The 27,877-nt window shown below is 43.9% G+C and overlaps 4 protein-coding genes across 10 annotated transcripts in view; 2 read left to right on the forward strand and 2 right to left on the reverse strand.

The window, feature by feature from the left end:
- Positions 1 to 7,144, forward strand: part of LOC113203073 (synaptotagmin-3) — a 64,971-nt gene extending 57,827 nt beyond the window's left edge. For both annotated transcript variants that reach the window (XM_052265395.1, XM_052265396.1), the window contains 7 exons: positions 1,156 to 1,314; positions 1,959 to 2,180; positions 2,288 to 2,599; positions 2,677 to 2,810; positions 2,949 to 3,479; positions 3,567 to 3,872; positions 4,153 to 7,144. In XM_052265395.1, the coding sequence (XP_052121355.1) occupies positions 1,156 to 1,314; positions 1,959 to 2,180; positions 2,288 to 2,599; positions 2,677 to 2,810; positions 2,949 to 3,479; positions 3,567 to 3,872; positions 4,153 to 4,350 (1,862 nt within the window). In that variant the 3' untranslated portion in view covers positions 4,351 to 7,144. The remainder of the gene's footprint in view (positions 1 to 1,155; positions 1,315 to 1,958; positions 2,181 to 2,287; positions 2,600 to 2,676; positions 2,811 to 2,948; positions 3,480 to 3,566; positions 3,873 to 4,152) is intronic.
- LOC113203074 (uncharacterized) lies at positions 7,142 to 7,953 on the reverse strand. The gene is made up of 3 exons (XM_026417564.2): positions 7,922 to 7,953; positions 7,449 to 7,665; positions 7,142 to 7,359 (listed from the first exon to the last, which is right to left on the reverse strand). The coding sequence occupies exons 2-3, from the start codon at positions 7,654 to 7,656 to the stop codon at positions 7,196 to 7,198; spliced, it is 372 nt and encodes a 123-aa protein (XP_026273349.1). The 5' UTR covers positions 7,657 to 7,665; positions 7,922 to 7,953; the 3' UTR covers positions 7,142 to 7,195.
- Positions 7,954 to 8,015: 62 nt separating this feature from the next.
- On the forward strand, positions 8,016 to 13,314 carry LOC113203071 (coiled-coil domain-containing protein 39). The gene is made up of 18 exons (XM_026417557.2): positions 8,016 to 8,243; positions 8,361 to 8,480; positions 8,580 to 8,726; positions 8,854 to 9,012; positions 9,128 to 9,349; positions 9,435 to 9,626; positions 9,707 to 9,922; positions 10,010 to 10,225; positions 10,307 to 10,471; positions 10,560 to 10,814; positions 10,930 to 11,145; positions 11,291 to 11,450; positions 11,527 to 11,633; positions 11,781 to 11,984; positions 12,084 to 12,197; positions 12,300 to 12,589; positions 12,660 to 12,955; positions 13,032 to 13,314. The coding sequence occupies exons 1-18, from the start codon at positions 8,145 to 8,147 to the stop codon at positions 13,175 to 13,177; spliced, it is 3,324 nt and encodes a 1,107-aa protein (XP_026273342.1). The 5' UTR covers positions 8,016 to 8,144; the 3' UTR covers positions 13,178 to 13,314.
- A 110-nt stretch (positions 13,315 to 13,424) lies between these two features.
- On the reverse strand, positions 13,425 to 27,839 carry LOC113203072 (protein tramtrack, alpha isoform). 6 transcript variants are annotated; one of them, XM_026417561.2, is made up of 4 exons: positions 27,507 to 27,836; positions 23,633 to 24,635; positions 23,003 to 23,161; positions 13,425 to 17,204 (listed from the first exon to the last, which is right to left on the reverse strand). In XM_026417561.2, exons 2-4 carry the CDS (start codon positions 24,525 to 24,527, stop codon positions 16,633 to 16,635), a joined length of 1,626 nt encoding a protein of 541 aa, XP_026273346.1. In that variant the 5' UTR covers positions 24,528 to 24,635; positions 27,507 to 27,836; the 3' UTR covers positions 13,425 to 16,632. The 6 variants fall into 6 exon arrangements, with proteins under 6 accessions (XP_026273346.1, XP_026273347.1, XP_026273343.1 ...); XM_026417558.2 differs by lacking the exon at positions 13,425 to 17,204 and adding an exon at positions 17,319 to 19,983 and having other exon boundaries at positions 27,507 to 27,839; XM_026417560.2 differs by lacking the exons at positions 13,425 to 17,204; positions 27,507 to 27,836 and adding exons at positions 17,319 to 19,983; positions 26,018 to 26,257.
- Positions 27,840 to 27,877: the final 38 nt, after the last annotated feature.

The raw sequence follows: 27,877 nt of genomic DNA on the forward strand, positions 1-27,877 counted from the left end.
GACGATGAATGATTAAAAATAAAACTATCTGCCCTCACGCGATATGTATACCGGCGCCCGGCGCGACTCCACGAAAAAAAAATGCAAAAAAAAAACACGACGCGGAGCAGCAGCAAATTCAAATAATTGAAGGCTTTTAGAGAAAGAAAAAGCGAGAAGAAAATGAAGTAATCATGGTGATAATTTGAGACGCGATATTCTGCCTCCGCTGCTCACTGCGCGCGACGCGCGACCTCCAGCCGTATAGCGTCACGGCCGCGACGGCCTCGGTGCACGCGTGGGGCTCGGGTGGGCGGCGGACGTCCACGTCGCTGACCTTCCCATCGGACCTGCGATGACGAAAACGACCACCGCCACCGCCCCCGAGGCCCACTCGCCACACGTCACCTAACGCATCAAAATCTGATGGCCTTGATGGAGTCCGAAAATCTTTTCGCGGGTGGTGGGTCCGCGCTCCGGTATGGCGTGGGCGTGGGGATTGGGTGGGCGAGGCAGGGTGCTTTCCTGGTGGCGCCAGCCCCGCTGCCGCCGTCCGCCCCACCTGCACCTGCATGTCGTGAGGACAGAAATAGGCGGCCGACCGGCCGACCAGCCGGCCGGCCGTTTGGAGGAGGTGATCAACGGCATCGTTATGAATTAACCACGTCGTCTGGAGTGGCCGGGCGCCGCGCCGGGGCCGCCGGGGTGGTGGCGGAGGGGGGCAGGGGAGCCTCTCTGCTCGTCGAGCACGCCCCGACTCGGCGACGAGGATGAGGAGGAGGGAGATGATGGCGACGTCTGAGTGCGTCATCGGGAAGCGTCCCCCTGCCCCCTAACCCCGCCCCCCTTTCTGTCTGTCTCGATTGCCGCCGGCTGCTCCTCCCGTTCCCGTCATGGACGGCGCGCGCTTTCTCCGTCATGCTGCCAGCGTCCTGACCAGTTTACTATTTGTTTTATCAGCTGCGCTGAAAACGCGCGCGGAGTTCACCCAAGTGTTGGGGGATGGGGGTAGGTGCTGGGGCGGGGGTGGCGGAGTGTGGGAGAGTTAGCGTCTGACGGACTCAAAAAGTGAAGTTGGCGGACGACGCGGACTGTTCGTGAAACATCCACCAACAACGCTTCCCGCGCTCACAACTCTGTGACTGACGGTGCGTGCCTCTGTTTTGCTGATTGCAGTGCCGGTCGTCGTCGGCGTGGCCGGGGTGCTGGCCGTCATCGCGGGCGTCATCCTGTACCTGAACAAGCGCTGGTGCCTGACGGGCATCAACAGCCTCAACTGCTGCGATGAGACGTGGGGCATCCGCCTGGCCCCGCGCCCGCGCAAGACCGACCTGGGTGAGTAGAGTTGAGTGAGTGCCGATGCTGCTGGCCTAAGCTAGCCGAGTGCCGCGCTGCTGCTGCTGACCGACTGTTGCTATATCCAGTTAAGAATTGGTCGTTTCCTCCACGCTCAGCGTGAGCGCGCGCTTAGCGTGGAAACAACAAAATTCTTAACTGGAAACACCATGTCTTGTCAGACTCTTCAGCACAGCGCTCCGCTGGCGGGGAGCGCCTGCAGGGTAGGCAGTCCTGCCAGACAGCCGTGCGCAGCGGGACAGTCTACCCCGCAGGCGCTCCCGGTGGAGCACTCGTGTACGTCCGCCTGCGTGCGGAGGGAGGGTAGGAGCGATGTGTGGGGACGGGGCGGGGGGCGGGGTGAGTGATGGTACAAGCGTCATCGCCTGCCCTGCCCTTCCCCTGGCCCCCGCAGTGGGACTGGCCCTCCAGGCCCCGCAGGGCCCGGGCCAGTCCACGCCAAGCGGTCAGCCTAATGACCCGGCCACGCGACCACAATTGCGCTAAGTGCTCGGTGGTCGACGCGGTGGTGTCGGAGGCCCACGCCCCGCACGCACGCCGCAGATGGCCGTCGGGCCGCGGTGCGGACGCGCCTGCAGCAGCGAGCGCCCCGAACTGACCCTCCCTACCCGGCGTGACCGCAGGGCGCGGCTTCTCCTTCGAGGAGGCCGGCAGCAGCTCCGACAGCGACGAGGATGGGCGGCGGCGCCGACTCGAGGCCGAGCTGCAGGTGACCGGCCCGTCGGCGTCCGGGAGCCACGGCCACGGCGGCGCCCTGGGCCCGGGCGGCGGACAGCCCGCCGGCCGCACCGAGTTCGCCTTCCACCGTCAGCTGCAGGCCCACTACGGCCAGACCACCCACATACGTGAGTACTGCGGAGGTCCTGTCCGAGGACGAGTAACGCATCACTTTACCTGAGCTCGACTCCTCGACGATCTTCCTAACCGCCATCCTTTTTCTCCCCTTCGGCAGAAATCCCCTCCCGTTCGGGAAGCATAGGCAACGCGGGCATGGCCGGCCACGGCCTGGGGGGCCGTCACTTTTCCTACCCTTACCCGGAGCCGGGTCCCCACGGCGCCCACGGCCCCCCGGGCCCCCACGACCCCCACGGGCCGCACACCTACCCGCCGCACACGGACCTCATGTCCATGGCGGAGCGCGGGTGCCTGGGGCTGGCCGCCTCGTCCAACGGCTCGACGAGCTCGGGCTCCACGAGCTGCAGCGAAGAGGACAAGATGCTCCGCCACCGCGAGGGTCGCGGCCACCACCAGCACCACACGCCTGGTAAGGGGGACGCCGATGTCCACACCAGCAGTGCGCTACCCAACCAACCAAACCCTGACCAGGATGTCTCTTTCCAGTGGTCAACTTCGCGGGTGGCAACGCCAGCACCAGCATCTGGCCAGGATATCCGCCGAGATATGCGCACCGGAAGATGGAGCCGCCGCTGGAGGTGGTTCCGGAACCGACGAGGGACCAGTGTGGGAGTCAGGACGTAAGTGAGACCGCAGCGGGGATTTGTTGGCATATCAACTCTTAAATATTTTATGTGACTTTCTTGTTGGCGTTTCAAACTTCTCTGCTTAATTATTTTTTTCCGCTCTGCTTGCTCACCTTCCTCTTCTCCTTGCAGTGCATCGTCATGATGAACCAGGAGGACGGCGCCGCCTCCGACATCCAAAGCGTGCAGAGCGCGGGCACGGCGGGCTCGGCCGGGGGGCGGCTGGCGGCGGCGGCCCGGAGCGCCGGGGGCGGCGCCGCGGCTGCGCCCATCTGCGCCTGCGGCCAGCTGGAGGTGGCCTTCGCCTACGACGCGCCCATGCGCAACATGACCATCCACCTGCTGCAGGCGCGCGACATCCCGGCCAAGGACCGGGGCGGCTCGACGCACACGCAGGTGCGCCTGCTGCTGCTGCCGGCCAAGAAGCAGAAGTGCAAGAGCAAGGTGCGGCACGGCGACCAGCCGCAGTTCATGGAGTCGTTCCTCCTGAACCGCATCAACCCCGAGGACGTCAACAGCATGGGGGTGCGCTTCCGGCTGTACGGATGCGAGCGCATGCGGCGGGAGCGTCTCATCGGCGAGTGCGTCGTGAGCTTCGCCGCCATCAACCTCGAGGCCGAGACCAACGTGTGGCTCAACCTGGAGCCGCGGGCCAACACGGCGGTGAGTAGAGTCAGAGTCCCGAGTGGCGGCTCCCCTCCGCCTCAAGCCACCCTCCCTCACGGCCCTCCCCCTGCTCTAACCCCGCAGCTCAAGACGTCGGCCTCGGACCTGCTGTCGCTGGCGCGGAGCGACTCGACGGGCTCCAGCCAGTCCATGCAGCACGGCGGCGTGCCCGAGCTGCTCCTGGGGCTGGCCTACAACGGCACGACGGGCCGGCTGAGCGTGGAGCTCGTCAAGGGGAGCCACTTCCGGAACCTGGCCATGACGCGCGCGCCGGACACGTTCGTGCGCCTGAGGCTCGCCAGCAGCTCCGGCCAGGAGATCGCCCGCGCCAAGTCTTCGGTGCGCAGGGGCCAGCCCAACCCGCTCTTCAAGGAGACCTTCATCTTCCAGGTGAGGGAGGAATCCCGTTGAACCCAGTCAGACAAACCACTGACCCCACTGACCCACGCCGCGCACTTTCGTGTTCTGTACCGCATGCACGCGTGTGGGTGGGTTGCCTACTCGCACGGGGCCATGACGAGCCGTAGGCAGCGAGGATAGGCAAACCCGCCCCCGCCCGCACCCGTGCATGCGGTACACAGTTCGAAAGTGCGCGGCGTCAGTCAGCCACCTGGTAAGTCGACGTCCAATTAATTCTGCCCCCATAACTAACGTCGCGCGTGTGCCGCAGGTGGCCCTGTTCCAGCTGCCCGACGTGACGCTGCTCGTGTCGGTGTACAACAAGCGCAGCATGAAGAAGAAGGAGGCCATCGGCTGGTTCGCGCTGGGCGCCAAGTCGTCGGGCGAGGAGGAGGCGGCGCACTGGAACGACATGTGCGAGGTGCGCGGCGAGCAGATCTGCCGCTGGCACGTCCTGCTGGACGCCTAGGCGGGGAGGGAGGGCCTCCGGGAGGACTCTGTAACGACGCGCACAAACTGAGCTTCACGCCGCGGCAGCCGCGGCCCGCGCCTGTATTGACTGCTCCCGCTCCCGTGGGTACGTTGTTGGTTGTTGTCGCTACGTGGCACGTGGGTTGTGGGCGGCAGGTGAAACGTGATGACTTTTGTTCTAGGTTTGAATTTGTAATACTATTATTTGTTTCCACGACTCACCGAGTCGCGGGGTGTTGACGTTGTTGTTTAAACTTGTGTTGGTACAAACCTGCCGAGCAAAGACTTGACTGCAATATAAAGCTTGTAAGGTTGTTAATCTGAGTGACTGGCACAGGGAAGTTCTTTGAATTGTTTATGATATTTCTGTTCTGAATTGTCGTTCAGAAACTTTGTATTCCCTCATTGGATAGGGCTGTTTCTAATTCCCTTTAATTAATATGTAAGTAACAATTCTTTTTTAAAACTTAGATGTGTTCTCTACTGTTTGTGATTAGTGACACAGCTCTGTTGACCAATATAAGCTGTGTATCTTCAGGACTTTATATTTTGTGCTATAAATTAGATAAACACATCAACTTCTATGGTAGGTGTCTAGATTATAATTCAACATACTTGAATTGAAGTCCATTAATCTACTTGCTATTAAATTGTCTACAAAGTCTAAATTATCTTTCTCTCTCTACTTTTACCATTATCATGTTCCCTCAGGCTGGAAATAATGTTTCAGTTTAGTCAGAGCAATCATTTGAATTACTTGTGTGTCACCAAAATTTTACACAACCGATTATTAATTTTTACCACTAAAATCCAAGGTTAAAGTCCAACCATAGAGCAAAAATAAAATAGATTGATTTGATCAGTTGTTAACAAAATGTAGGTAGTTACATTCCCTTTCATACAAAATTCTCTTGTATCCCTTAAAGAGAAAGTTCTATGATTTTAGATCAGATCCCAGAGAGAGCACTTTTTACACTTTGGATCTGTTGAAAGTGATTCTGCATCTCGATCTGGTTATAATTTTATCTTTCTATTTGTTTTTGAATAATCATAAATGCGGGTAAAACTATCTATGAACATATCACTGACCAGTTTACCGAGCCAAAGCATGTTAACAGATTGCAGAAAGTGCTTCTCAAAGACACACAGTTAGGTTTTCAAAGAAATCCAATTTAACTACTAACCTGAGGAAAATAAGACATGAGTAGTTGTTAATGCCACTTGCACTGTGACTTTGAAGTTTTATGAATATTTCACCTTTTCTAAAATATGTAGGTAAGCTGCAAAGCCATTTTGTTGAAAACTGTAAAAATAATTTTGCAATTTGTTTTAAATGCAGTTCTTTTTTTTTTCCCTCTAAGTAAGAATACTCTAACATTCTCTACTTTTTTTTGTGAAAATATTTGGAAGTTCCCCAATCCTTTTTTAAGTTGCACATATGATTGGCAGTGAGAACATAAACTTTACAGGTGACACTCAACTCGCCTTGTTTGGGGTTTTTCATCAAACTATGCGTTAATTCTCTGCCAGCCATAATGCAAGACTGCAGTTAATTCATGTCTCTAGTATTTGACACCCTTCCAATGATTCAAAATAATAATGCCTTTTATCTTAACCTGTATTGTTTAGAAAGCAATCAATGAAGACTTTATTCTTGTGATTTTTCTACAAGTACGTTAATATAAATGTATATTTCTTAATTGGAGCTGAGGTTGAAAAAATACTTAGATTTTTTTTCAACTCAAATAATCCAGGGATAGCTGGAAATTGATGGCTAGTATGACCATAAACTCAACAAAACTGAGCATTGCTTTAGCTGCTATCTGATAAAAATTAAAACTACTGTAGGCTTGTGAGGACTTTGGTACTCACAGGAGGGATACCAAAGGCGCCATTAACAGCTCATATCTCATTGCGATGAATCCTTTCCCCCAAATAGCATTTCCAGTTGAAAAGTCTACAAAGGGAGTGATTTCGTAATCAAGAAACAGAGACAAGGTGTATGTGAATCCATCATCTGAGTGAGGTATCAACACCACAGTTGAATTTGGAAATCCGGTGTCGTCAAATCATTTGCAAATTTCAAACAGATGATTGTTGATTTTATGCAGTACAAAATCAAATTTTATGCAACCAAACAAAATTTAAAACAAAACCTTCTCTACACCATTGTATAAAAAGAGATCTTTGATGTTAAAATATAATGTTGATACTATGAGCCAAGAAGCAGCTTACGAGTTATGTACATATAAAGCAAAGCTCCTGATTGATTTATGTATATATGTAGGAAACTCCTCATGCTATAATTACTTCATTTAATTTATATTCTTTCAAGTTCATGGGAGAAGAAAGGGACCCCTTCAACTAGTAAGGTTCTGATGATGAAATGATGAAAGCATGGAAATTCTACTAATTGCGATAAAAATGATTGTATTAACCTTTTCTGATCTAATTACTAAGAGTATGTTATACAAATTCACAAAGGAATTTTTTCAATGTAAAAATTTATATCCTATCACTTTTTTACTGGTGCATGTATTTTTAAAAACTTGGGTTAAATTTTCAGGGGAATTGGGGGGAAGAAAATCTTTATCCACAAGATGTGGAGTATAAAATCTATGAAGGAATCACCAAGGATGGTTCTAATTGATACTCGTGGCATACAAATATTGATCTTGTGTCATGAAGCGTGCAAATTGGTTCTATTTGTTGTTATGGTTCTTTCTCATGTACAAAAGAACTGTAAAGAACTAACCCCATGCAAAACTCTGAATAAAATACATTGAAAGTAATATGAGAAATTTTTATTGAGTCACACTCCAAAGCACACTCAACCTAAGTCATCACACTGCTCTTTTTATTTTAGAGCTATTTTCTGTGTCAATGCTGTTTTCTGTTTTCCGCTTTGTGTTAACTGAACCTTTCAAATAAGTTTCTTCAACCCCCTCAGTAATATCCTCATCCTCCTCATCTTCATCCTCTTCATCAGCACTAGCATCATCTGCTCCTACAAAGTATACACATTAAACCACTAAAATTTTACCATACCATCAAAAACAAATTTAAGATATAAAGGCGACTTGTAATAGTACACACCCGCATTTTGACCCTGGTCACCACTCTTTAGTACCAGTCCGGTTAGAAACTGATTTATTTCTGCCTTAGCTTCTCTAAGAGACTTGACTAAGACATCAGCATTCCGCTGGGCATTATTAGTAGTACTTTTAACGACAGGTTTGGAAGTGGAATAGATGACATCTGATCCAGCATGTACTTTAATGACAACTCCTGAGTCGGGCATCATTAAAAATTTCTGAAAAGAGACTGATGTACACAATTAACACGATATAAAATAAAACATCCATCTCACATCATCATTGCTCATACTAAAAATTCTGCCCAAGAAAGAAGAGGTTATGTTGATATTGTATTTGCTCACTGATTGTTCCTTGATGACACTTTAGCTCACCGCATCACAAAAGGGTGTTGCAAGGTGTGTGATTCTTGATAACCTTTTTCAGTTGTGTGCCGACAACCAGTATTTCTCAGAATTTCTAAAGAAAACTCACAAGCCGTCGTCCAGCTGATTTCGGCGTTGGTTGTTCCTCACCCCTTACCCCTTCCTCCCTATACCCCCTCTCTGGCTTCGCTTCCCCGCTCCTCCCCTCCCCCGTTTCCATGACAACAAAACTCTTGAATAGTGGCTTTGTTTTTGTTTACGTTGGACATTGCAAACATCATGAACTAACTTGAACACCTACACGAACTGTGCACCACACAATCTGTCTCAAAATGGTTCGGGAAATTACAGATATATTGAAGCAACTTGGATGGACTGATGGTTTCCGAATTCCTGTTTCGAATGAAGAAAACAAAATTTTAGAAAACTTGGTTAGTTATTTCACATTATTGTTGATGCATGCAAAGTTTGAACCTCTTTTAATTTTTCACTCTTCTCCTTGTCAATACTTCTAAATGAAATAAAACTAACTCTTCCATTGATTCAAGGTTGAGGCAAAAATGAAAGAAAAAGCTCAGCTAGTTGCTGATATAGAGGAAATGGATGAACGTCTAGATGCTCTCAATCGCCATTTGACTAACATTTCACATGAAGAAAAGGAAAACCATGTATGTTTGCATTAAACTTATTATAGATAAAAGTGTCAAGTTTTTTTAAGTCTTACTTTTTTATTGATGATATTTCTTTATTACTTCTTGTGTCCTTAGAAATTACTGGCTGCTACCCGGCATCAAGTGGACAACTCACAACATTTGACAACCCTTGCTCGCAATGAAAATGAAGCGCTTCAGCGAGATATGCGTAACATGAAAAATAGCCTTCAGGAAAAAAATAAGAAATTGTCGTCAATGGAGGTAGAATTGATGAAGTCAGTTTGAATGTACTTGCACATTACCATTAGAAATAGTTAAACTATACTTGGAGATATTTTGTGTTTGTAGCCTTGTACTCACAGAACACTGATCAATTTTTTGCTTCCAGAATGATTCTAAAGTCATCCGCAACAAAGTTAATAAGCTCAAACAGCTTATGCGATGGGATGATGAAGAACTGCTGGCATGGGAAGACCTTCATAATAGGAAAGGAGAGGATCTTCAACTTTTACAGCAGTTTATTAATGAAGATAATGCTCAGTTTAAGGCAAGTAAAGTGCACCCACTCCAGATTCTGAAGAACTCAGTGCTTGATAGGTAATTGTCTTATCAATACTTCTTGTCAAACTTAATTCTAAATTTTCTTTCTATGGGAAAGGTAGGATTTGGAGATGAAAAGAGTTGCTCTTCAAGTGGAAGTAGATAAACAGAATATTTCAGCTGAAGAGGCCACTACTGAAGCAGCCATGCTTGAGCAAGTTTTTGATAGAGTTGCTCAGCTTTACCGCCAGGCACACATTGACCACCAGTCATTGATCAGACAGTGGGAACACTCAGTTCAAGCCATGCACCTCAAAGATAAGGACATCAATGATACTTTAAATGTAAGCTATAGAAAAAGTACTTCCCCATAATTTAAGAAAACCATTGGTATTGTCTTATTATCTTTTTCTTTACTTAATGCTTTAGGAAATTCTCACTGTCCGCGCTCAAGGGAGGATTAAAATGGCTGAACTTCTAGAGGCCAAGGAACTGGATGCAAACTTGAAAACTAATAATGCTGAAGCTGAAGCAAAAGCCCAAGAAACTCATAGAAATTTAAATACATTAAGAATTGAGGATCAAAGGGTCCAGAAGTATGTCCATGAGCTCGATAATGAGGTGACAGACACAAAAGATAGTTTGCAGATGCAATTCCTTTAAGTATTTTAAGAGTGAAACAAAACTTTTCTTTTCTACAGCTTAATGTATTAAAGCGTACCCTCTCTGGACTTGAAATGCAACTAAACCACCAAAGAACTCAGAATGCCCAAACTAAGCGTCATGTTATAGAACGAGATGGTAAAGTTCATACTCTTCAGGCTAATAATGAACAGCTTTTGCAGAAGCTTGAGGAAGTGAACAAAAACTTATGGAATGCTGGAGAGCGATATAACCACATGGAAAAACTTGTGCAGGTTGTATTTCCACTACCCTCCTTGAAGGAACTTGAAATTTTATTTTTAAATTCAAGGCAAAGGTTTTGTGTTTTTATTCAATTTTAGGATGAGGAACGTCTACAAGAATGCTTTCTTAAAGATATCAATAAGCTTCAAGGTATTTACTTTCGTACTACTCAAGAACTGCAGTCAGCATGTGAGAAAGAACGACTGCAAACTGCTGAAATTCAAACTATTGAAAAAAATAAAAAAGCAATAATTTTGCAAATTGAAAAGGTTGAAAAAGATTTGATAAAAACTAAGAATGCTACATATGAAATGGTAAAAATTAAACTAGATTTTTGGTTTTCTCTTCTGCATTAAAATCATCAAAATAATATTCAAAATCTTTTTGATCCCCAGGAGTTTTCTGAGCAAAAATTGAGGTCAAGGATTTCACATGCACTTGGAGAAACAAAATCAGTAGAGCAAGAAGAAATGTTGAGAAAAATTGAGGAACTTGAAGGTGTTTTAAGAGAGAAGCAGTCAGTTTTGACTCTTATAACATCACAGGTTAATAGGCTAGAGGTTAGTAAAGTACTCTTCTGTTTTTTTGTGTTTTGATGTATCCGTTTAAGTCCTAAAAGACTTTGCTGTATCAACCTTGCATGTACAGAATGATTGCAGACAAATGTCAAACATGCTTGGCAACACAGCCAAAGAGGTGGAACAACTTCAGTGGAAAAGACAAGATGGTTTACTGTTGGTTGAAGGTGGAAAAAAGCAGCTCAAGTTAGCTAAAGCAGTTCATCATGAAAGTCTTGTTGAACATGCATTATTGCGTGTTAAAGTTAATCAGGTAGAGAGAGCTCTTCAACGAGAAGGATCTCAAGTTTATTCATTGTCTAAACAAAGAGTTGAATGGGAGAGTGTAAGTTTCATAGTTTCTATTATTTTTCTATCTTTTTCAAGAGATTCATCTTTGTCAGTGGCATATTTAATTTTCAATTAATCTGGACATTTTATTTTGGCCCCTCTGTCACTAGGCAATGAAAGAGCGCCAACTAGAAATAGATTTGCACAAAGAAATGATGGCATCAAAACGTAAAACGTTAAATGAAGAAAGGGCACAACTTCAAACTGCTTACAATCAACTGAATACGAGACGAAGCCAACTTCAGAATCGCCATGACATTATCACTAGTGTAATTGGAAAGGATGAATTTGGAGAATTTATATCCCCTGCAATGCTTAAACTCAAGGTGAGAGGTAAGAAATGTCCCTTGCACTATTTGCTTTTGTTTTGCACTGTCTATTCTGGAAGGAAGACATCATCTTGCAGTCTTGGTTTATACTTTTCTATATTTTTTTTCTGATCATTTTGTCAATGAACTCATATTTTGATAGGTTGCTCAAGAAAAGGTCCTTCTTCAGCAAGAAGGAGATGTATTGGATGCTAAAATAAAAAAAGCTGAAAAAGAAATTGTAGCCATGGAGAACACCTTGAAAGTTGTAAACACTTCTAATGATACCTATCGCAAAAGTCTCACCATGATTGATAAAGAGGGTATTTACTAGCATATAAATAATTATTTTCCTTTTCGTAATATCAATAATTTGAACATTTTCTTTTATACTTGTAGGACCAGAAGGGGAAAAATTAAAAATATTGGAGCAAGAGTATTATGATGCCATGGTGGAACTAAGAAGTCAGAGAGAGCGGAAATCTCGAGTGGAGACTGAAATACAGGTACTGTACAAATTTCTGACAGTAGGTGTCATAGCCAAACAATTGTTATCAAAAATCAACCGTCAAATTAATTAAATTAATTGTCAGTTTGTAAAATGTTTTGAAACATAAGTTGATATTTACATATGGTGTTGTTTTTTTCTCTAGGATATCATGAGGCGAATTACAGAGACACAAGAACAAGTTGAGCATAACACTACAGCCATGCACGAGTCTGAGAATGAAGCTGCGTGCCTTGCTAAAGAACTTCAGGACCAAGATCTTAAACTCCAGAGAGCAGAGAATCAACTGAAGAGACTTGTTAGGGATTTGCGGAACAAAAGTGATTCCACTATGTTTGCAATGGAAGAGGTAATTTCACTTTTAACTTTTTCAATAAATCTTTTCTTAAAATAAATTGTGTATGTATGTATACTAAGATGTTATTAATTATGATTGATCATCTTTCAGAAAGACATTTTGCTCAGAGAACTTATAGACCAGAATCAAGCTGCCCTCGAACTACTTGCTGAAATGTCTGTGAGGCACATGGAAGTTTCACCTACCATTTCTCAACATCTTAGAGTAGGCATACTTTTAAACGTCTTAAATTGTCTTTCTACATTGCTATAGATGCCAGTACACGTACAATAGTTTTGTTCCCTTTTTTTTCTCTCCTTTTTTTAGGAGAAGGGTCTAACTTTGCCACAGCCAGGCCAACATTTAAAGGGTGTCTTATCTACTTCTACACTCAGTGGTGCAAGCACTTCTAGAAGTGGTAGAAGCAGTGCTACTTCTGTCAGTAGCTGCACTTATACCCGTCGACGCATTTTTGACCCATCAAATCAGCCCATTGGATCTTATCATGGGACTCTTCAAACTCCTGCACAGCTTGTATTTCCTCTTAAGGAAGACACATGTTGTGCTCCTCATTCCTCTGTTACTCTAGGGAGCATGTCTGAAATACGCTCTCAGAGGTAAATATGATGTCAGTGGTTTTTGTGTTTTGTTTGTTCTTACACTTCAGTAACTTGAATCCTGCTTTAGTGAAACTGGAGGGTCAGTGGGAGGCCCTATGGATGGCACTACATCATCTAGGTCAGCAAAGCCTGTAGGTGATGCTGGGAGTTTAGTAGAGGTTCACCCTGCATTTTCGGGCTCTGCGCTGACTGCTTCTACTGTAGCCTCCCAAATATCAATGAGAACAAGAGGCTCATCTGTAGTGCAGCCTAAATCTAGTCAGACCAGGCGCTCTCAAGATTTGAGTAAACAATCTGCATCAAAGCCTCCAGAGCTTGACTTACAGAGCACAATCATCGTGGGATCAGCTCAGCTGGGTGGTGGTAAAATTTTTCCCCTCTGTAAGCAGCTTGACAATGCCTTTCAAAGATTAACATTACATTTTTTCTTCTTGAACAGAAAAAGCCGCGGCTCCATCACAAGATGGACAGAGCCTCAATAGAAGTAGAAGTAGTAGTCGAGCTAGTACTCAAAGCATTGGAAGAACTAGCCAAGAGGCTTCTGGCAGTAAATCTTCAAAGGCCAGCAAAGGAAGCCTGAAATGAAAGTTTAATGTGCACCCCCAGAAGCAAATGTATTGCTTCCGAGCGAGTAGCAAATTACAATCACTTAAATTGAGGTGGCAAGGATGTAACTTCTTATTCTTGTATTTTTTCTAGAATAGAAGAATTTTCACTTCTGATTTGTTATTTTTAATCAAGGTATGTGACATACAGTAAATGCTGTAAACTTGATTGTTTCCACTTTGTGTAAAATGGTCAGCACCGAAGGAGAGAGAGCAAGAAGAGTAGATTTCATTTCATTCGTTTATTCTATAATTTTCTTGGACAAATTGATCAGATTTGGGTAGTGTGACAATTTATGTCAGATCATCTTGGGGTATTGTGACAACAAGTGTGCACAAATATCAGTGCACAAATGCAAGGTTCAATGGAAACTACTCATAATATTGACTGGGTGGAGAACAGAAGCAGTTAGCTCGAAACTTGACTCATACTTTGTTTGCCACCCAGATTTAATCCAAATCCTTACACACCAAAAGTTTTAGTATTAAAAGGGCAACTTTACTGCTGTACTAATTCGGTTAGTATCAAAATGATGACATTATTTGCAAAGCATTCTGCTATTTTTATTAAAATCCTGTGGATCCGCACAAATGAACAACAAAACCAGTATTAACATATTGTATGGACCAGTATTAGTTGAGATCAGAGGTCCAATTATGAAATGAAAATAGAGCAGTGAAAATCTACATCAAGTGTCCTTTTGGCTACAGGCAAACAAAACGTACAATAATAATAAATCTCAAGTTTTATTTATCTGGCAATACCATTAAGGTAACAAACTAAGTTAAGTATATACACATTTTGGAAATCTTCCATGACATAAACTTAACTTGCCAAAACAAAGATATTTGTGCTGGGGGTAATTGTGTGAAAAATAACAAATAACATACGAGCTGTGAAACAAATCTACATTTACAATAAACCAATATCCCCATGACTAAGACTAATTATCAAATTAAATACTGTGTCAAACAACACATTTTTTACAATACATATCAAAATTAGTTAGTATGGAATTTACACTAAATTACGCAGTGTTTTAAAAGGATAAAGTAGTGATCGCACATTTTTTTAATGTAACAATGGGATTGGACAAATTGCACGTAGCACTTATAAAGCTTTAATTTTCACTGTACTCACTGGTCTTCTGGAATTTTACAAATTTACCCAAGACTTACTTTTTAACATTAGATATTGTACTTATTTGGTTACTAAAAGTGAATCGTCACTGGTAGGTCATTGTGATGGTGAATTATGAGGAAGTTGGACCTGAATTCCAGTTCACTCAACACACGAAGGAAACCTGCAAAACTTCATGGCCTTGGACATAAAACATGGCCCGCTCATCATGAACTGAACCAATTGTTTGATACTTGACCTGTCATAAAATATTTTTGAGTCCTTCAAGGAAGATTGGTAGAGATCAATCTTTAAAAAAAAATGCTTTACTGTTTTTTCCCAGCCCAAAAAATTTGTTATTGCAGCCGAGTCTTATGATAAAAAGAAGGAAAAGGAATTATTTTTTGATTTCTGAATTATTTATCACATAAGTGCATCTGCTTCAAACAGAGCGCTTTAAAATATGGTAGTTAAGGTGTTCTTAGAAATCACTTGAAATCACAATGTGTGTTCTTTTCCTTTTATATCACAGACGGCAATGTATTTAGAACCTTCAGTGATAAAGCAATTCCTTCTTCGTCAACATAGAACGCAAAATGAAACTAGTCAATAATTAAAACTATCTAAAAGAAAAATGGCCCAATTTGAGATACCCCACAGGAGGAATATTTGAGGGCACAAAATTTTAAAGCTTGATAGATTACCCTACTATATGAGCCATTTAACAAACAATAACACACAAATAAAGGAGTTTCAAAATGAATGAAGGGCACAGAATTTAAATCAAAAGATAAAAACAATGATAAATTTGATGCCAGTATCTAGGACATCACACAACGCTCATCAACTTGTATTTACAAAATACAACCATGTTGTTTTACTCACATCTTTTATTATATAATATGTACAATATATATACTCATAATTCCTTACTAAAACCTTTTTGGCCTTTACAATAGTTTCTTCATAATTACAATCTTCAATAACATACCTACTTTTAACTAAATTGCATAGAAAACACATAAAAAGGTATCTAGTGCTCTCAAGTGGAATCATAAAATAGGGACAGTTCATTGATATTCTATGATATTTGGAGGAGTCTCAGCATTAGGGCTTGGCCTAATTGGAGTATTCTGATTGAAATGGAACGAAGATTGGATCATGTTCCTTTCCGTAGCACCACAACTAGGTTGGAAGACAATGGAATTCAAATTATTGCAATCTTCAAAGTAAAATGTTTCTAACTTCATTTGTCATACAACAACATGCTCTACTAACAGTATAAAAATACTTCTTTGACAAGTTTGAAGTTTTTCATTCAATCAATTAAGTTTACCACAATACTTATCTAATACAACAAAACTGAAACACGCTATAAAGTCGGGAATGAACAATAGGTAACAGTGCTAATAGGTGACGCAACAGAATGCCAATGATGAAACCTATTATGACATCTATAGCACTGCTAATATATAATATATATGGAATCTTGTAACTTCTTCCTCTTAGAACAATAATGATTTAACATCATACACGATATTCAGTCAAATATGTAGCACCTGCTCATCAACTGATACATGAAAGATGAGCACTATGGATTAAAACAATCCACCAAGTCTGACATGTTGCTTTGAAAAGATTGTAAAAAAGGTATAAAGCACTTGCTTTACAGTGGCTCACTTAAAGACATCTACATTTTAAAGGACAACTTGAGTATTTCCTTGAAAAAAAGATTCGCACTATACTTAAATCATGAAGTCACGGGAAAAAAATATCAATTTTGCTCCTTAAATTATCTTTAGGTAATTTTGTTAACAACATATTGTCAAAAGTCACTGGTTGCAATTTGTCACAGGTACGAGAATAAACTTTAGCAAAAGTAACACTGATATTAAAATATCTCTTAATAATTGGCAATAACACTGGATCAAAGTTACAATCAACTTCAAACCATAGATTTACAATGGGAAGAGTATCATGTATAAAAAGAAAGAATAATTCAACCAAATCAAATTTTATCAATTACCTCTATATAACTTTCTTTGAATAAAATATTATTGCTACAAACATACATTAAATTGTCCACCATGGGGATATCTAGACAGAATTCTTCTTTTATCACAATGCAAGGTAAACATAGTGCTAGTAGAAAGTACGGATTTTATTGCACCTGAGCTGCAAGAATCTTTGAGATCCTTTTGTAAATTCAAAGGTACAATGACACCGATCTTTCACCAAAAAACATTTAAATGCTAAACCTTAGAAAAGAAATGTTCATCTCATTTAATGAGGGTGTCTTCTAGATTCAATTACGCTTATGGAAAATTTGCATTACCTTCAGGCATGTAGAAGTTGACAGGGAATACACAATCTTTGGGCATGAAGCAGTCATGAACCGTTTTCATGTGATTCTTCATTTTGTCCGGTCGAGAGAACTCCTTAGCACATACAGGACAAGGGAAAACTTTCCGTTGACAACCCTCATGATAAAGGAATGCATGACGCTGGAAGCTGTACTTGTTTTTAAATGTTTTTATCACATCTACTTTTGCACACTCCATGCACTTATAAACACCTTCAGTGACTGATGCATAGCGGAAGAGATTTAAACCCCGAACACTCATTTCAGTGAGTTGTTCAGCAGGATCTTGACTGGATGATGCCGCTCTTCGTCTTGCTCTGCGTCGCGTGGGTTGTCGGCCTGATGATGGAGTTGTGGTAACGTCACTTGCAAAACTTTCTGAGCCATCCAGACTGGAATTAGCATTTGATGTGGTATTTGTGAGGGTCTGATCTTTCCCACCATCCTTGGTGTTGTTGTTATTGTTGGCGTGCTCCACACTGCCGCTTCTGCTAAGGGCCTCTGTCTTTGGGATGAGTAATGGAACTGAAACAGAAAAATAAGAGAAAACCTTGATTAAAATAAATTACTTTGACAGAAAGGAACCACTATCACTGCTATGGGAAGGGATAAAGCAATCATAAATAATAAAGAATAAAGTGTAATTGACAAAATTTTATTATCAATTCAACAACAAGGTAATGAGAGAACAAATTTTAAACTACATGAGAAAAACAAGTCATTAATGTACTTAAAAGAAACCGATAGACCTCTCTATACACAACAAAATAAAGAAGAGATTAATGAAGAACTGCGACGCATCTTACACCAAACCAAAACCCAGTCATGTATCAATCAACCAACAGACTAGTGTCTCCTCAACATTGGAGACATACATTCTACAGATTCAGGACATACATAATTAAGCAACAACTCATAACTTTAACACAACCAGGCACTAAAAACACCTTTCAGAATGATATACTGCAGCTTAGTCTTCTAAACACTGTTGGAAAATTAACTCTGCTTTCAACAGCATTAGACCTTTGGTGTTCATTAGAAATGTAGACACATCTCATTTCCAAAAGCAGATATTAATTTTAAAAAAATGAGCAACTATTTTCATAACTTAAGAATTTGCTAGTTAAATACTATGGCACTCAAAGAAGTCTTTAAATGTGCACAAACTTAAATCAGAGCGTATGGTCTTTATGTTCAGTCTTGATGTGTGAGTAAATGATCATAGTTGAATTTGATCATGTCACTCAAGTCTTAATGCAGTTTGTTAGAAGCGCAAACAAGATTTGCAGCTTAGACAATAATTCAGTCCCATTTAAAATAGAGAAAGAAAAAAGGAATGATTTTTAGAGCACCCAAATGTTAGAATGGTATTTAGTTGGAATAACCCTTGGCATATTTTGCAAGCAATAGAAGGGTTCAACTTCAAGGTAAAATGATTAGATGTAACAAAAGGGTGCTAGGATGACTTCAATAAGATTCAAACCGACTAGGTCAGGAATGGTTAAGTTCCATGGAAGAGATCATTTGATTCATATACACCATATTGAAGACACTAATGAAGACTTGTTATAAATTGCAAAGGTTATGAATAAGGTCTTTTAAAAAAACGAGAAAAAAAATTGGTTATGAATGCTAAAACATAGAAACAATGACATTTACCTACAGGGAAAGGCAATATACCTGAGTTGCACCAATATCAGTGGAGCTGATAAAGATTTCTAACTTACCTACAGAGAGCAAATTTAAATGCACAACCATCTTTTCTGGTCCCTAGCAACATACTTTGCAGGTCCATATAATATTGAAAAGAAAACTACTGAAAACTTACAATGAGCAAATCTACAATGTGAAACTTACTAGAACAGCTTACATATTAATACAGTTAGAGATAAAATGATTTACTAATAAAGGTACTCCTATGTGGTAAAATGTTAACAAGTGCATAAGCAGCAAACAAAACTGAAAACATTACTGTAAAAATAATATCAGGTTGGTGCTGCATCTAAATACGACAAGAAAAATTGCACAGCCTGGTACTATAACCAAGTAATAAAATGAGTCCTCTTGGTTAATCTGCTTCCAGATAGCTAAAATGAAAAAAGTTCTAGCTAATGCAGAAGATCTAAAAATGACTATTCCTCAGGAGGACCAAATGACAATTAGATAACATAAGTACAGTAACTTTTAATTAGTCAACATATTTATATCACTATTGGTATGAACATTTCAGATTTGTCAATTGCATTTGGAGAGATATCACTCAGTCATTAAATTTGTGTTCGAGGTTGAACACATTAAACATACAATAAAGTCTCAAACAAAAAAAAACAAACAAAATAAATAAAATCTGTTTTTAAATTCACTATCCCACTGAATTATTTACAGGTTTCCCTTGATGCATGAGTAAATTTCAAGCTTACGGAATGTTTTAAGTCAATGAAGAAAATTTGTAATCCTCACGGTATGCACATATTCAGAATGGACGGAGAGTTCAATTTAAATTGGGCATTATATACAAAATAAACAATCTACAGAAGATGTAAAAAAAAAAAAAAAAGAGAAAGAAAAATTGCCAATATCCTTTGGAAAAATTACTATATCTATTATGGCTGTGGAGCAGCAGGCTTCTCCAGCTTTATTAACCCATGAACCATTTTAGTATGTGTTACCATATTATCCTTGCGAGTAAATAACTTTCCACATATAGGGCAGGGCACTTCTTGCTTCACACCTTTATGAGTGGTGATAAAATGACGACAGAAATTGCTGATATGGGTGTATGTCCTGCTACAAACACAACACCGGTACAAATTACCTTCCTCTTTGACACAATATTGGCGAACTGAACGACTCCCATCAACTTTCCCATCAACAGGCTTCTGTTCCTGCTCTGGGGTCATATATCCTACAGGGTGGTGTTCCATCAGAGATTTGTAAGCTTCATAATCCGGTTGAACAATATCTGAATCAAAATGATGGGCAAGGGAATATTTGATATCTGCACAATGGTTACCAATAGCGCTAATAGTAAGCTGTTCAGGGAGTTTGCGAGGACGAGAGGGTTTACGCTTGTCCACCATCTCTCTTTTGACTAAATTTTTGGGCTCTAAATTATCTACTTTAAGTTGCAATGGCTCCGGCATTGAGTTGTTCTGCGAAAAGTTGATAGGGTCCTCTTCAGTGTCATCTACCTCATCTGCATCACCATCATGTTCAGAGTTTCCAACATCTCCCAATAGAGCTGTGGGTGGGAAAAATGCTGAGGCCAATAGAAGACGACTTCCAAGATGAAAATCTGCGAGTCCTGAAAAATGAAACACATGAATGGAACAACAACTTAGAAACAAAAAGAGGTGTAAGTGCAACAAACAAGAAACTAATAATGGAAACTAATTGTGTAAACTACTAATCAAATCAGAAACCCACAATAATACTTTGACATTGCATTCCAGGTACTGAATTTGGTTTGCAACCATTGAACCAATTGAAGGCTATCAAAAGAGGAGCTACAAGGGTGTGCCAATTTCAAACTCTTACACACCTTCAAAAAGCAATGTAATCTACTGTACTTTGCCAGGCATTCAAACCTAAAACTACAACAAGCTCTTTCTTATGATCTTATAACCGAAATGCAACAAAAAGCAGCTTGTTCACCATAAGGGAATGCAAATATCTAGACTTAAAATACCCAACAAAGGAGGGGCCTCAGAAAAAGTTCAAAGCTACTTTAATGAAAGGACGTGCATGCTTCTATAAAAAGTAAAGAGAGAAAGTTTTCTTAAGTAGCCAATAGTGTAATTAAAATGGTATTATAACAGAATTCATCAAAAATAAAAAAAGAAAAGAGTGAAGTTAGTAAAAATGTTGACATTAAATTCAAAAATATTTTGTCTCAAAATGTGCTGAGTAAAATTTGGGATAATAACATTAAAACAAAACCTGTTAGGGTAATGAAGGAAGACGGGAGTTCAACCTGAAGGTATCAGGCCAGCTTAAGGTAAACCCATTTTGTACCCATGCAGCACGCTTACAGAAAGACAATAGTTTGCAAGACAGAGATATTGAGAAATATACATCTCTGAGCACTCTGGGGAGAAACAACAATTTTATAATTAATTTTGTACATATAAAAGTCTTTCTCCCCCTGCTTTTGGAATGCAATTTAAAATAAGAAACAAGTTCTCTCCATACCACCCAAACACAATACTGTACAGCAGATAGATCTAAAACTTTTTACAATGTGATGCATGGGTAGTGACATCCAAAACATGCTTCCCCAACAAAATCCATGATACCCTGCACCAGATGTCCACATGGGAACAAAGTTTCACTGTTTATAACAAATCCAAAAAAATAAAAATAGGTCACTTACCTCAAAGACTTTTATCTTCAAGAGCATCATATCTTCAATGAGCAATTTCCTCCTCCTAACTTGAAGACTACTGTAGGCACTATGAATTGAAGCATGGGATAATCTTACATAATACAAGCATAATAGGATGCTTAGGAATTTAAGAAAATGACTATGGAACAGTGAAACTTTGGAATTTAATACCAATTGAGACTAGCAACCATGTCTTTATCAGAGCATTATAAAATGAAATCAACCAAAATTAGCAATACCCCAAATCTGTGTAAGCAAATGTAGCACCAAAATTTACTATCACTGCCATGGCACAATTCTGCAACAGAATGGACATAGATTCACTGTGCAACGATGCCCTTGACTAAATTTAAGTTTCCCATGCTCCAAATGATAAAAATAACTTTCTAAAACAGTACAGAAGCTGTTCAGTAACAAAAACATACAAGGTATAAGATTGCACTTGGGTCATTAGCCACAAATATAATTACTTGCTGAACTTGAGTGGCATGAACAAACTAATAAAAAAAATGTTCAATGAAAATGTGAACTACGTAGAATGGCTTTAACTTAAGACAGGTATCCAAAAGCCAATTGTTGTTGGAGTTCAATAGGTAGATGGCTATTTTAACATGATGTAATTACCCAAAAGTACCTGTCAGCTGAATGATTAATGACATAATTTTATTTTCACTTTTCAAAACCCATTTAGTCCATGCTATGATAGTAGAAAAACCCTTCTTGGCAACAGTCTAAATCTCGAGCCAAATGATGCATACAAGACATTTATAAGTGATATTCCTAATGAATGATGAATCCCTGTAAAAGAAAAAAAAAACATCTTTTCCAAACTTCATGCATGCTGGGGGAAAGAAATAACATACAATGTAGCCAAATATAGTTGAATTCCCAAAACATAAAAACACAAAAAACACAAAAAAACGTATTGTCCATGGTCATGCAAAATGAAAATGATGGATAAGATGGATGAGATACCAACAATGACATGCCTTTTCTCAAATTAAAAACAAATAGGTGGAGATTGGAATAACACACCAACGATGTAAAATATTGTAGAGGAAGTATGAAAATAATAATTAATGGGCTAGATGGCTATTCCTCAACTGGGACACAGCGTAAGAACATTGTGCATACTTCAGTAAGGAAAATAACAGAGTCGACCTTCTCAACTTCAATTATTAATTCCATATCAGTAGGTGCAGTTTGAGCAATTTTTGGAAGTATAAATTTAACTCCACTGTAGCAAAATGAAATTATGGTTTCAAAGAGATCAGTGTCATGCATTTGCTTTCAAATAAAAAAAAACAACATAAAAACTAAAAAAATCCTCAACACTGAAAACATTCATGCAATGAAAACCCCAAAATATAACCCAATTTGAGAACCAGTGAATATATACATTATCAGAATCCCCACAAACAGGCAAGGATGATCCCCCAAAAATTCATGCCCCAAAATCAAGCCACACGTCCAATCAAAATACTCAACATTTAACACAAAAAAAAGGAGTCAAAAGAAATTCATTTTTCTTTGAAAAACACTAACAACAATACCCATTGTAAAATTATTATGTTACTTTGAAAAAACTGCTACAAAACTTAAATACTGTAAATGACAAGACTTTGCTTGGATGATGTGGCTTCTTGCATGGAACTTTGATATTCAGTTAACAGGTAATGTTTCAATATGTTGCAATCCCAAATAACTTGTGAATGTGCATTTCTCTTCCTATTTGATGCCTGTCTGATATAAGTAGTGGAAGATTCTGAAAACATCCTTGACCATTCTTCAAGATTGAATTTGATGCTGGTTTTAGGTTTGCTGGTGTAATACCCCTCCCAACGCAAGGTTTCAACTCAGAAGTGAGCACCAATCACTGATGGTTGGTGATCCCACCCATAAATACTGTAATCATTTGGAAGATATATAGAAAACTTACCAGGTGGAAGATTTTCTGAGTTTGTCAATCCGATGCCATTTCCATTATTTTGGGGACTTGCTGCATTGCTGCTACTGCCAGTACTGCCCGATCCTGTGCCCGCTTTATTTGCTCCACTATTTCCATTGCTGCCTATTCTGAACTGTGCTTGTCCTGATTCTGAAACAAAAGCACAGTATGACTTAACTTTCAATTTAAGTTAAAAAAAAAGAGAGAAAAAAAAGAAAAGAAAAACAATACACCTGTGCAATTGTAAAAGTTACTTAGACTTTAAAATAAAAAGTAAAGTTTAGATGCACACAAAGCCACTAGACCAGTGTTTTGAACTACACTACAGTAAGAATCTTTATTAGAGACCAAGATGTAAAGAGATTAGTGAGACACGCAATTCTACTGGGCAGAGGGTAAGCAGGCAGATCTGGCAGAATATTTTGATGTCAACAACAAGAGACAGAATTGAAGAGTTTTAAGAGAATGTGGTCACTATTGGTGACATCAAATGCAGCAAGTCAGCAAATCAGTTATCCAAGTCAACTACTGTATTCTGATCTTCAAGACAAGAAGAAGGATGCAGAAATTTGACAAGCACAACTACAACTACAACAAAAATGCAAACCACTAATAATTTACCTTGTGATGAAGTACCAGGTGTGGGCTCAGGATCCTCCTTTGACCGTCTAGGAGTCTGGGGTGCTGATTTGGTTGGCGTTGGTGAATCTTTGAGGGGAGATTGACTTGAGCCGTCTTCTACACCAGATGAATCATCTCTATCTGATGACTTGTTGAGCCTCCCCACACTGTTTGCGCGTTGTCCATAATCCATTCGCATTTCCATCAGATCTTGAGGTGGAGGTGAACCATGCTCAGAACCGGTGTTGCGTTGACTGTCGTATTCCAAATCCATTTCACCATCCAGTTCATGAGGGCTTCCATCACGAACATGGGGGTCATCACTACTGCCTGATACCCTCCTTGGGCGACCTCTTTTGCGTTTGGGGGCAGTGAGGGCTGAACCAAGAAGAGGATTAGATGCAACTAGAGGAGGCATTGTTCTCTTCTGAGGCATCTGTATCCGCTGAAGATGAGGGGGTGGAGGTGCAGCAGGGGTACTATGGGCTTGGGGAATGGCTGAGAGTAAATTGTTGGTAATGGAGGGAATGTCACACTTTTCTTCATTGACTTCCGTAAGACCTTTGATCCTTAATGATTCTGCCACTTTGAGGAAGGCAGTTAATCTGTCCTGATCAACACTCACTTCACCACGATACATAAAGTCCAACAAACACCTCATGTCATTATAGGGAACATCTTTCAGAATCACTATTGGGTGTTTGTCCGGATGCCCAATAAAAAGGGCTTGGAAGAGTGGACTGCATGCTGAAAGCACCATTTTGTGAGCACGAAGTACCTGCCCATCAACAGCAAGTGTCACATCCACAAAAGATTCATCATGCAGGAGCTGATCAAAAACTGACAGCATATTCGACTGGTGGTTGTTCCACCGTAAGCAGAAGCGTTGCGACATCTTGGAAGGATTAAAAGGACAACTTCTAAGTGTATGTCGTTTCACTCGGAAATCTTCTTTATCACCGGCTCAGTGGTCAGTCGGAGTACTAGGCATTCTCCAAACAACCTGAAACAGAGGTCAAAACAAAAAAAAAATTAAAGTTACAACAGGCTTTAAAATGAATCAAGCACACAAGCAAAGAGGACAAATTAAATTAGAAAGGGAAGAAATCACAGGTCAGTCCTACAATAAGCTAATTTGTGATTGATGTGTGCTAATTTGAGAATCAAACACCACCTCTTACATCCGAGCAGCTCAGTAATAACAGAAAGTCAAGAAAAAGGAACTCCACAGCAGGATTCATAATTACATTAATTACATTAGGACCATGGCTAAATTTGTCTGTAGTTGACAGAGCAGAAATCAACCAGTCAAGGTTGTCATGGAACAAACGAGTAGTAAGAGAGGGGAATGCACAGATGCACAGGGGTCGGATACGGCGGCCCTACCCTCTATCCACAAAGAAAAGTAAATCAAGTAACACAACGGACATGCTCAGTCCGTAGCGACTGCGGACTAGAGGGAGGGTTGTCGCCGGAACATTCACTACCCCACGTCCTCCTACATCCGTTGACGTAAATTGTGGCAAAACCGATCTAACCTTGACATGCAAGACGAGGATGGTGCAGCGAAGTGCAACGAGGGTTTCGACTCGACAGGACACGCTGGCACACCACCGTACCGCTCGAGGGAGGGGCCCCACCCCCTAGCCCAGCCCTGCGGGCCCAGCGCCGAGGGACACTCCTACAGGTGTCAGCGGCGAGCTGCTCCATGCACTGCCAGACCACGCCGCCGCGACGCCCAGCCACAGGTGAGCAAAGGGGTACGGGGGGCACGCGAAAAGGCGTAAGGTGAACGTGCACGGGGAAAATAATTTATCACTTCACACCGTGTGCTCCGCACTGAACTTCAACCCAGCCCAGCCCTTCCGCCATCTTGGTGATGGTCGTCCCCACCCTCTCCCTCCCCTCTCCCCTTTCACCCGCCCCGAGGCCCCGCCGGGCCCCGAGCCCCGTCGGGCCTCCCCCCCTCTCCCCCGACAGCAACGGCGGTCGGGAGGGGAGGGGCCCCGCGAAGGGGCGGAGGGGTGGGGGTGGCAGGGGCCGAGGATGGATCACGTGAGCTGGGCCCCAGGCCGGCGGGGCGCGGCGGAGCTTCTGGTAAAACCACCAACATTCGGCCAGCGTACGCGAACTCCAATACCAGCCCCAGCGATTACTCAACCTGATCATAAGGAACATGAGGGCCTCGAGGGCGGGGCGGCCCGCCGGCGCCCGGACCGGTCCTGGGTCAGGCCGGCCCGGCTCGGCGCCGCGGCGCTGGGCGTCGCGTCGCGTGGTGCCCTTCCCGACGTCAACAAGTCGTCGACCCAGTCGGGGCTCGCGGGGCGCAGGCGGGCGGGCGCCGCCGGCACCGTGCCAATCCTTGCCCACTCCCCCTCCGTTTACCTTCTGGTCGGTGCAGCAGGACGCGTCCGGGGGCGGCGTGCCGCGCCAGTACAAATCCTCGTGGTGCACTCGGCGGTGTCGAACAGGATATAGGGGGCGGGACGGAACTCGCGATGGGACGACACGCAGAGTAGCGAGCGTAGCACGGAGTCGGACCGGACCGAGGCGGACTGTGCGTGTTGTTGTCAAGCGGCCCGCCCTGACGTCAGTGAGCCGAGCCTGAGTCTGAGCGGCGCGCCCGCCCTGCCCGCCACCCTCGCTGAGCCTCCCCCACCACCGCACCACCAGCCACCCACCCCTCCCCTTCTCCTCGCCGTCCTATCCCGACAGGGCGGGGCGGCCGCTCCTTCCTCCCCCACCCCCACGAGCTGGCTGCAAGGGCGGCCGGGCCGCGGTGGCTGAGGGCGGGGGCTCCGGGGGAGGAACAACCCTCGACCTGGCCTCGGCGTTGGGAAACGCCACCGGGGGCGGTGTGGAAATGTGGTGAAACCCGAGGGGCGCTGCTGAGGGGAGCGTGTGTCGGCCGCCCCCCAGGCCGCCCCTAGAGGGCGGAGGCGCACGGGGGTGGCACGCATCTGGCGGCCAGCAGGCCGGCCGGGGCGGGGCTCGGAGTGAGCCGCCCGGCGCGCAAGTCTCTGTCTCTGCACTCCCGTTTAGGTCCGGAGGACTCTCTGCCGCGCTCGAGGACCGGACACGCTTCACGGGCCTGACCTTGATCGAGTTCCGGGCCTCCGAGGCCGGGCTGGGGTGGCGGCGCTGACCAACAGGTGTCCTGACTGGACCGCGTCGGGAGGATGGGCGCCGGGACTCCCCCGCCCTTTGGGACGACGCGACGCGACGGTACTTCCGCGCCGTGGGGAGGAATAACACCGGATCAAGTCCGTGGGGCAGGGGCTGCTCGGCGATGGGGAGGCGACAGGCAACCCCGAGCACGCTTGCGAACCTACTTCTGGGAAAGGACGGCGTCAAGGAGGGTGGCGACGAGCGGGCGGAAAGTCCGCCGCCGCACCCCGGCCGTGACACTGGCCGAGGCCGGCTCCAGGATCACGTCCAGGGGAGAGGACGCGGGCGCGCGCCGCTCCGCCCCGCGCGGCGGGCAGATAACCCGACGCAGCTGACTCATCCAACATCGCGCACAGCATCGCGTCCGACCTCATCCGAGTGCGTCCCGGGCCCGTGGGCCTAACCTCACTGCGCGATGCGCCGGCCTACCGCGGCTACCGCGGCCACCAGCCGGGCGGGACGCGGAGCGGGACGAGGAGGCACGCAGGCAGGAGCCGCGGCCGCGACGTGGGAGTGCTGCTGCGCCCGCCGCGCCCCGCCGCGCCTCGCCGCGCCCCGCACCGCGACGGAGCGGTGGCGCCTCGCGCTGCTCGCGCCCCGCATGGCGGCGCTGTTCGGCCGCGGTGCGTCGTTGTCGTTCGTCTCGTCTCGAGGCGCCGCGGCGCGCTTTCGTGAATGGGCTTTCCTGCGAGCGTTGTGTACGTACCTCGCTCAGTGCAGGACGTGCTGGGGCGTATCCATCAGGCACTATGTTGACACAAACACTGTATCCCACTGGCACAACACACACGCGCACACACAATCCACAGGTGGTGATGGTGATGCAGATGATGATGGTGATAAATCCAAGGGCTTGTAGTTAATCCAGGCGATGGGGATCACTGTACTGTACTGTACGAGGACACGCACTTGTTGCTCAGGCCGGGGTGAGCCGGGCTCATCTCCCTCTGCGGCTCGGCTCGGTTCGGCTCGGCTCGGCACGCTCTCGGTGGCCTCAGGCACGCTCTCCGCTCCCTACCAACCACTCACTGAGCCAAGAGTCTCTAGCCGGGCGGGCGCGGGCGCGGCGCGCTGGCG

Source organism: Frankliniella occidentalis, unplaced genomic scaffold, assembly GCF_000697945.3.
Source record: "Frankliniella occidentalis isolate FOCC.00 unplaced genomic scaffold, Focc_3.1 Scaffold26, whole genome shotgun sequence".
NCBI classification, from domain to species: Eukaryota; Metazoa; Arthropoda; class Insecta; order Thysanoptera; family Thripidae; genus Frankliniella; species Frankliniella occidentalis.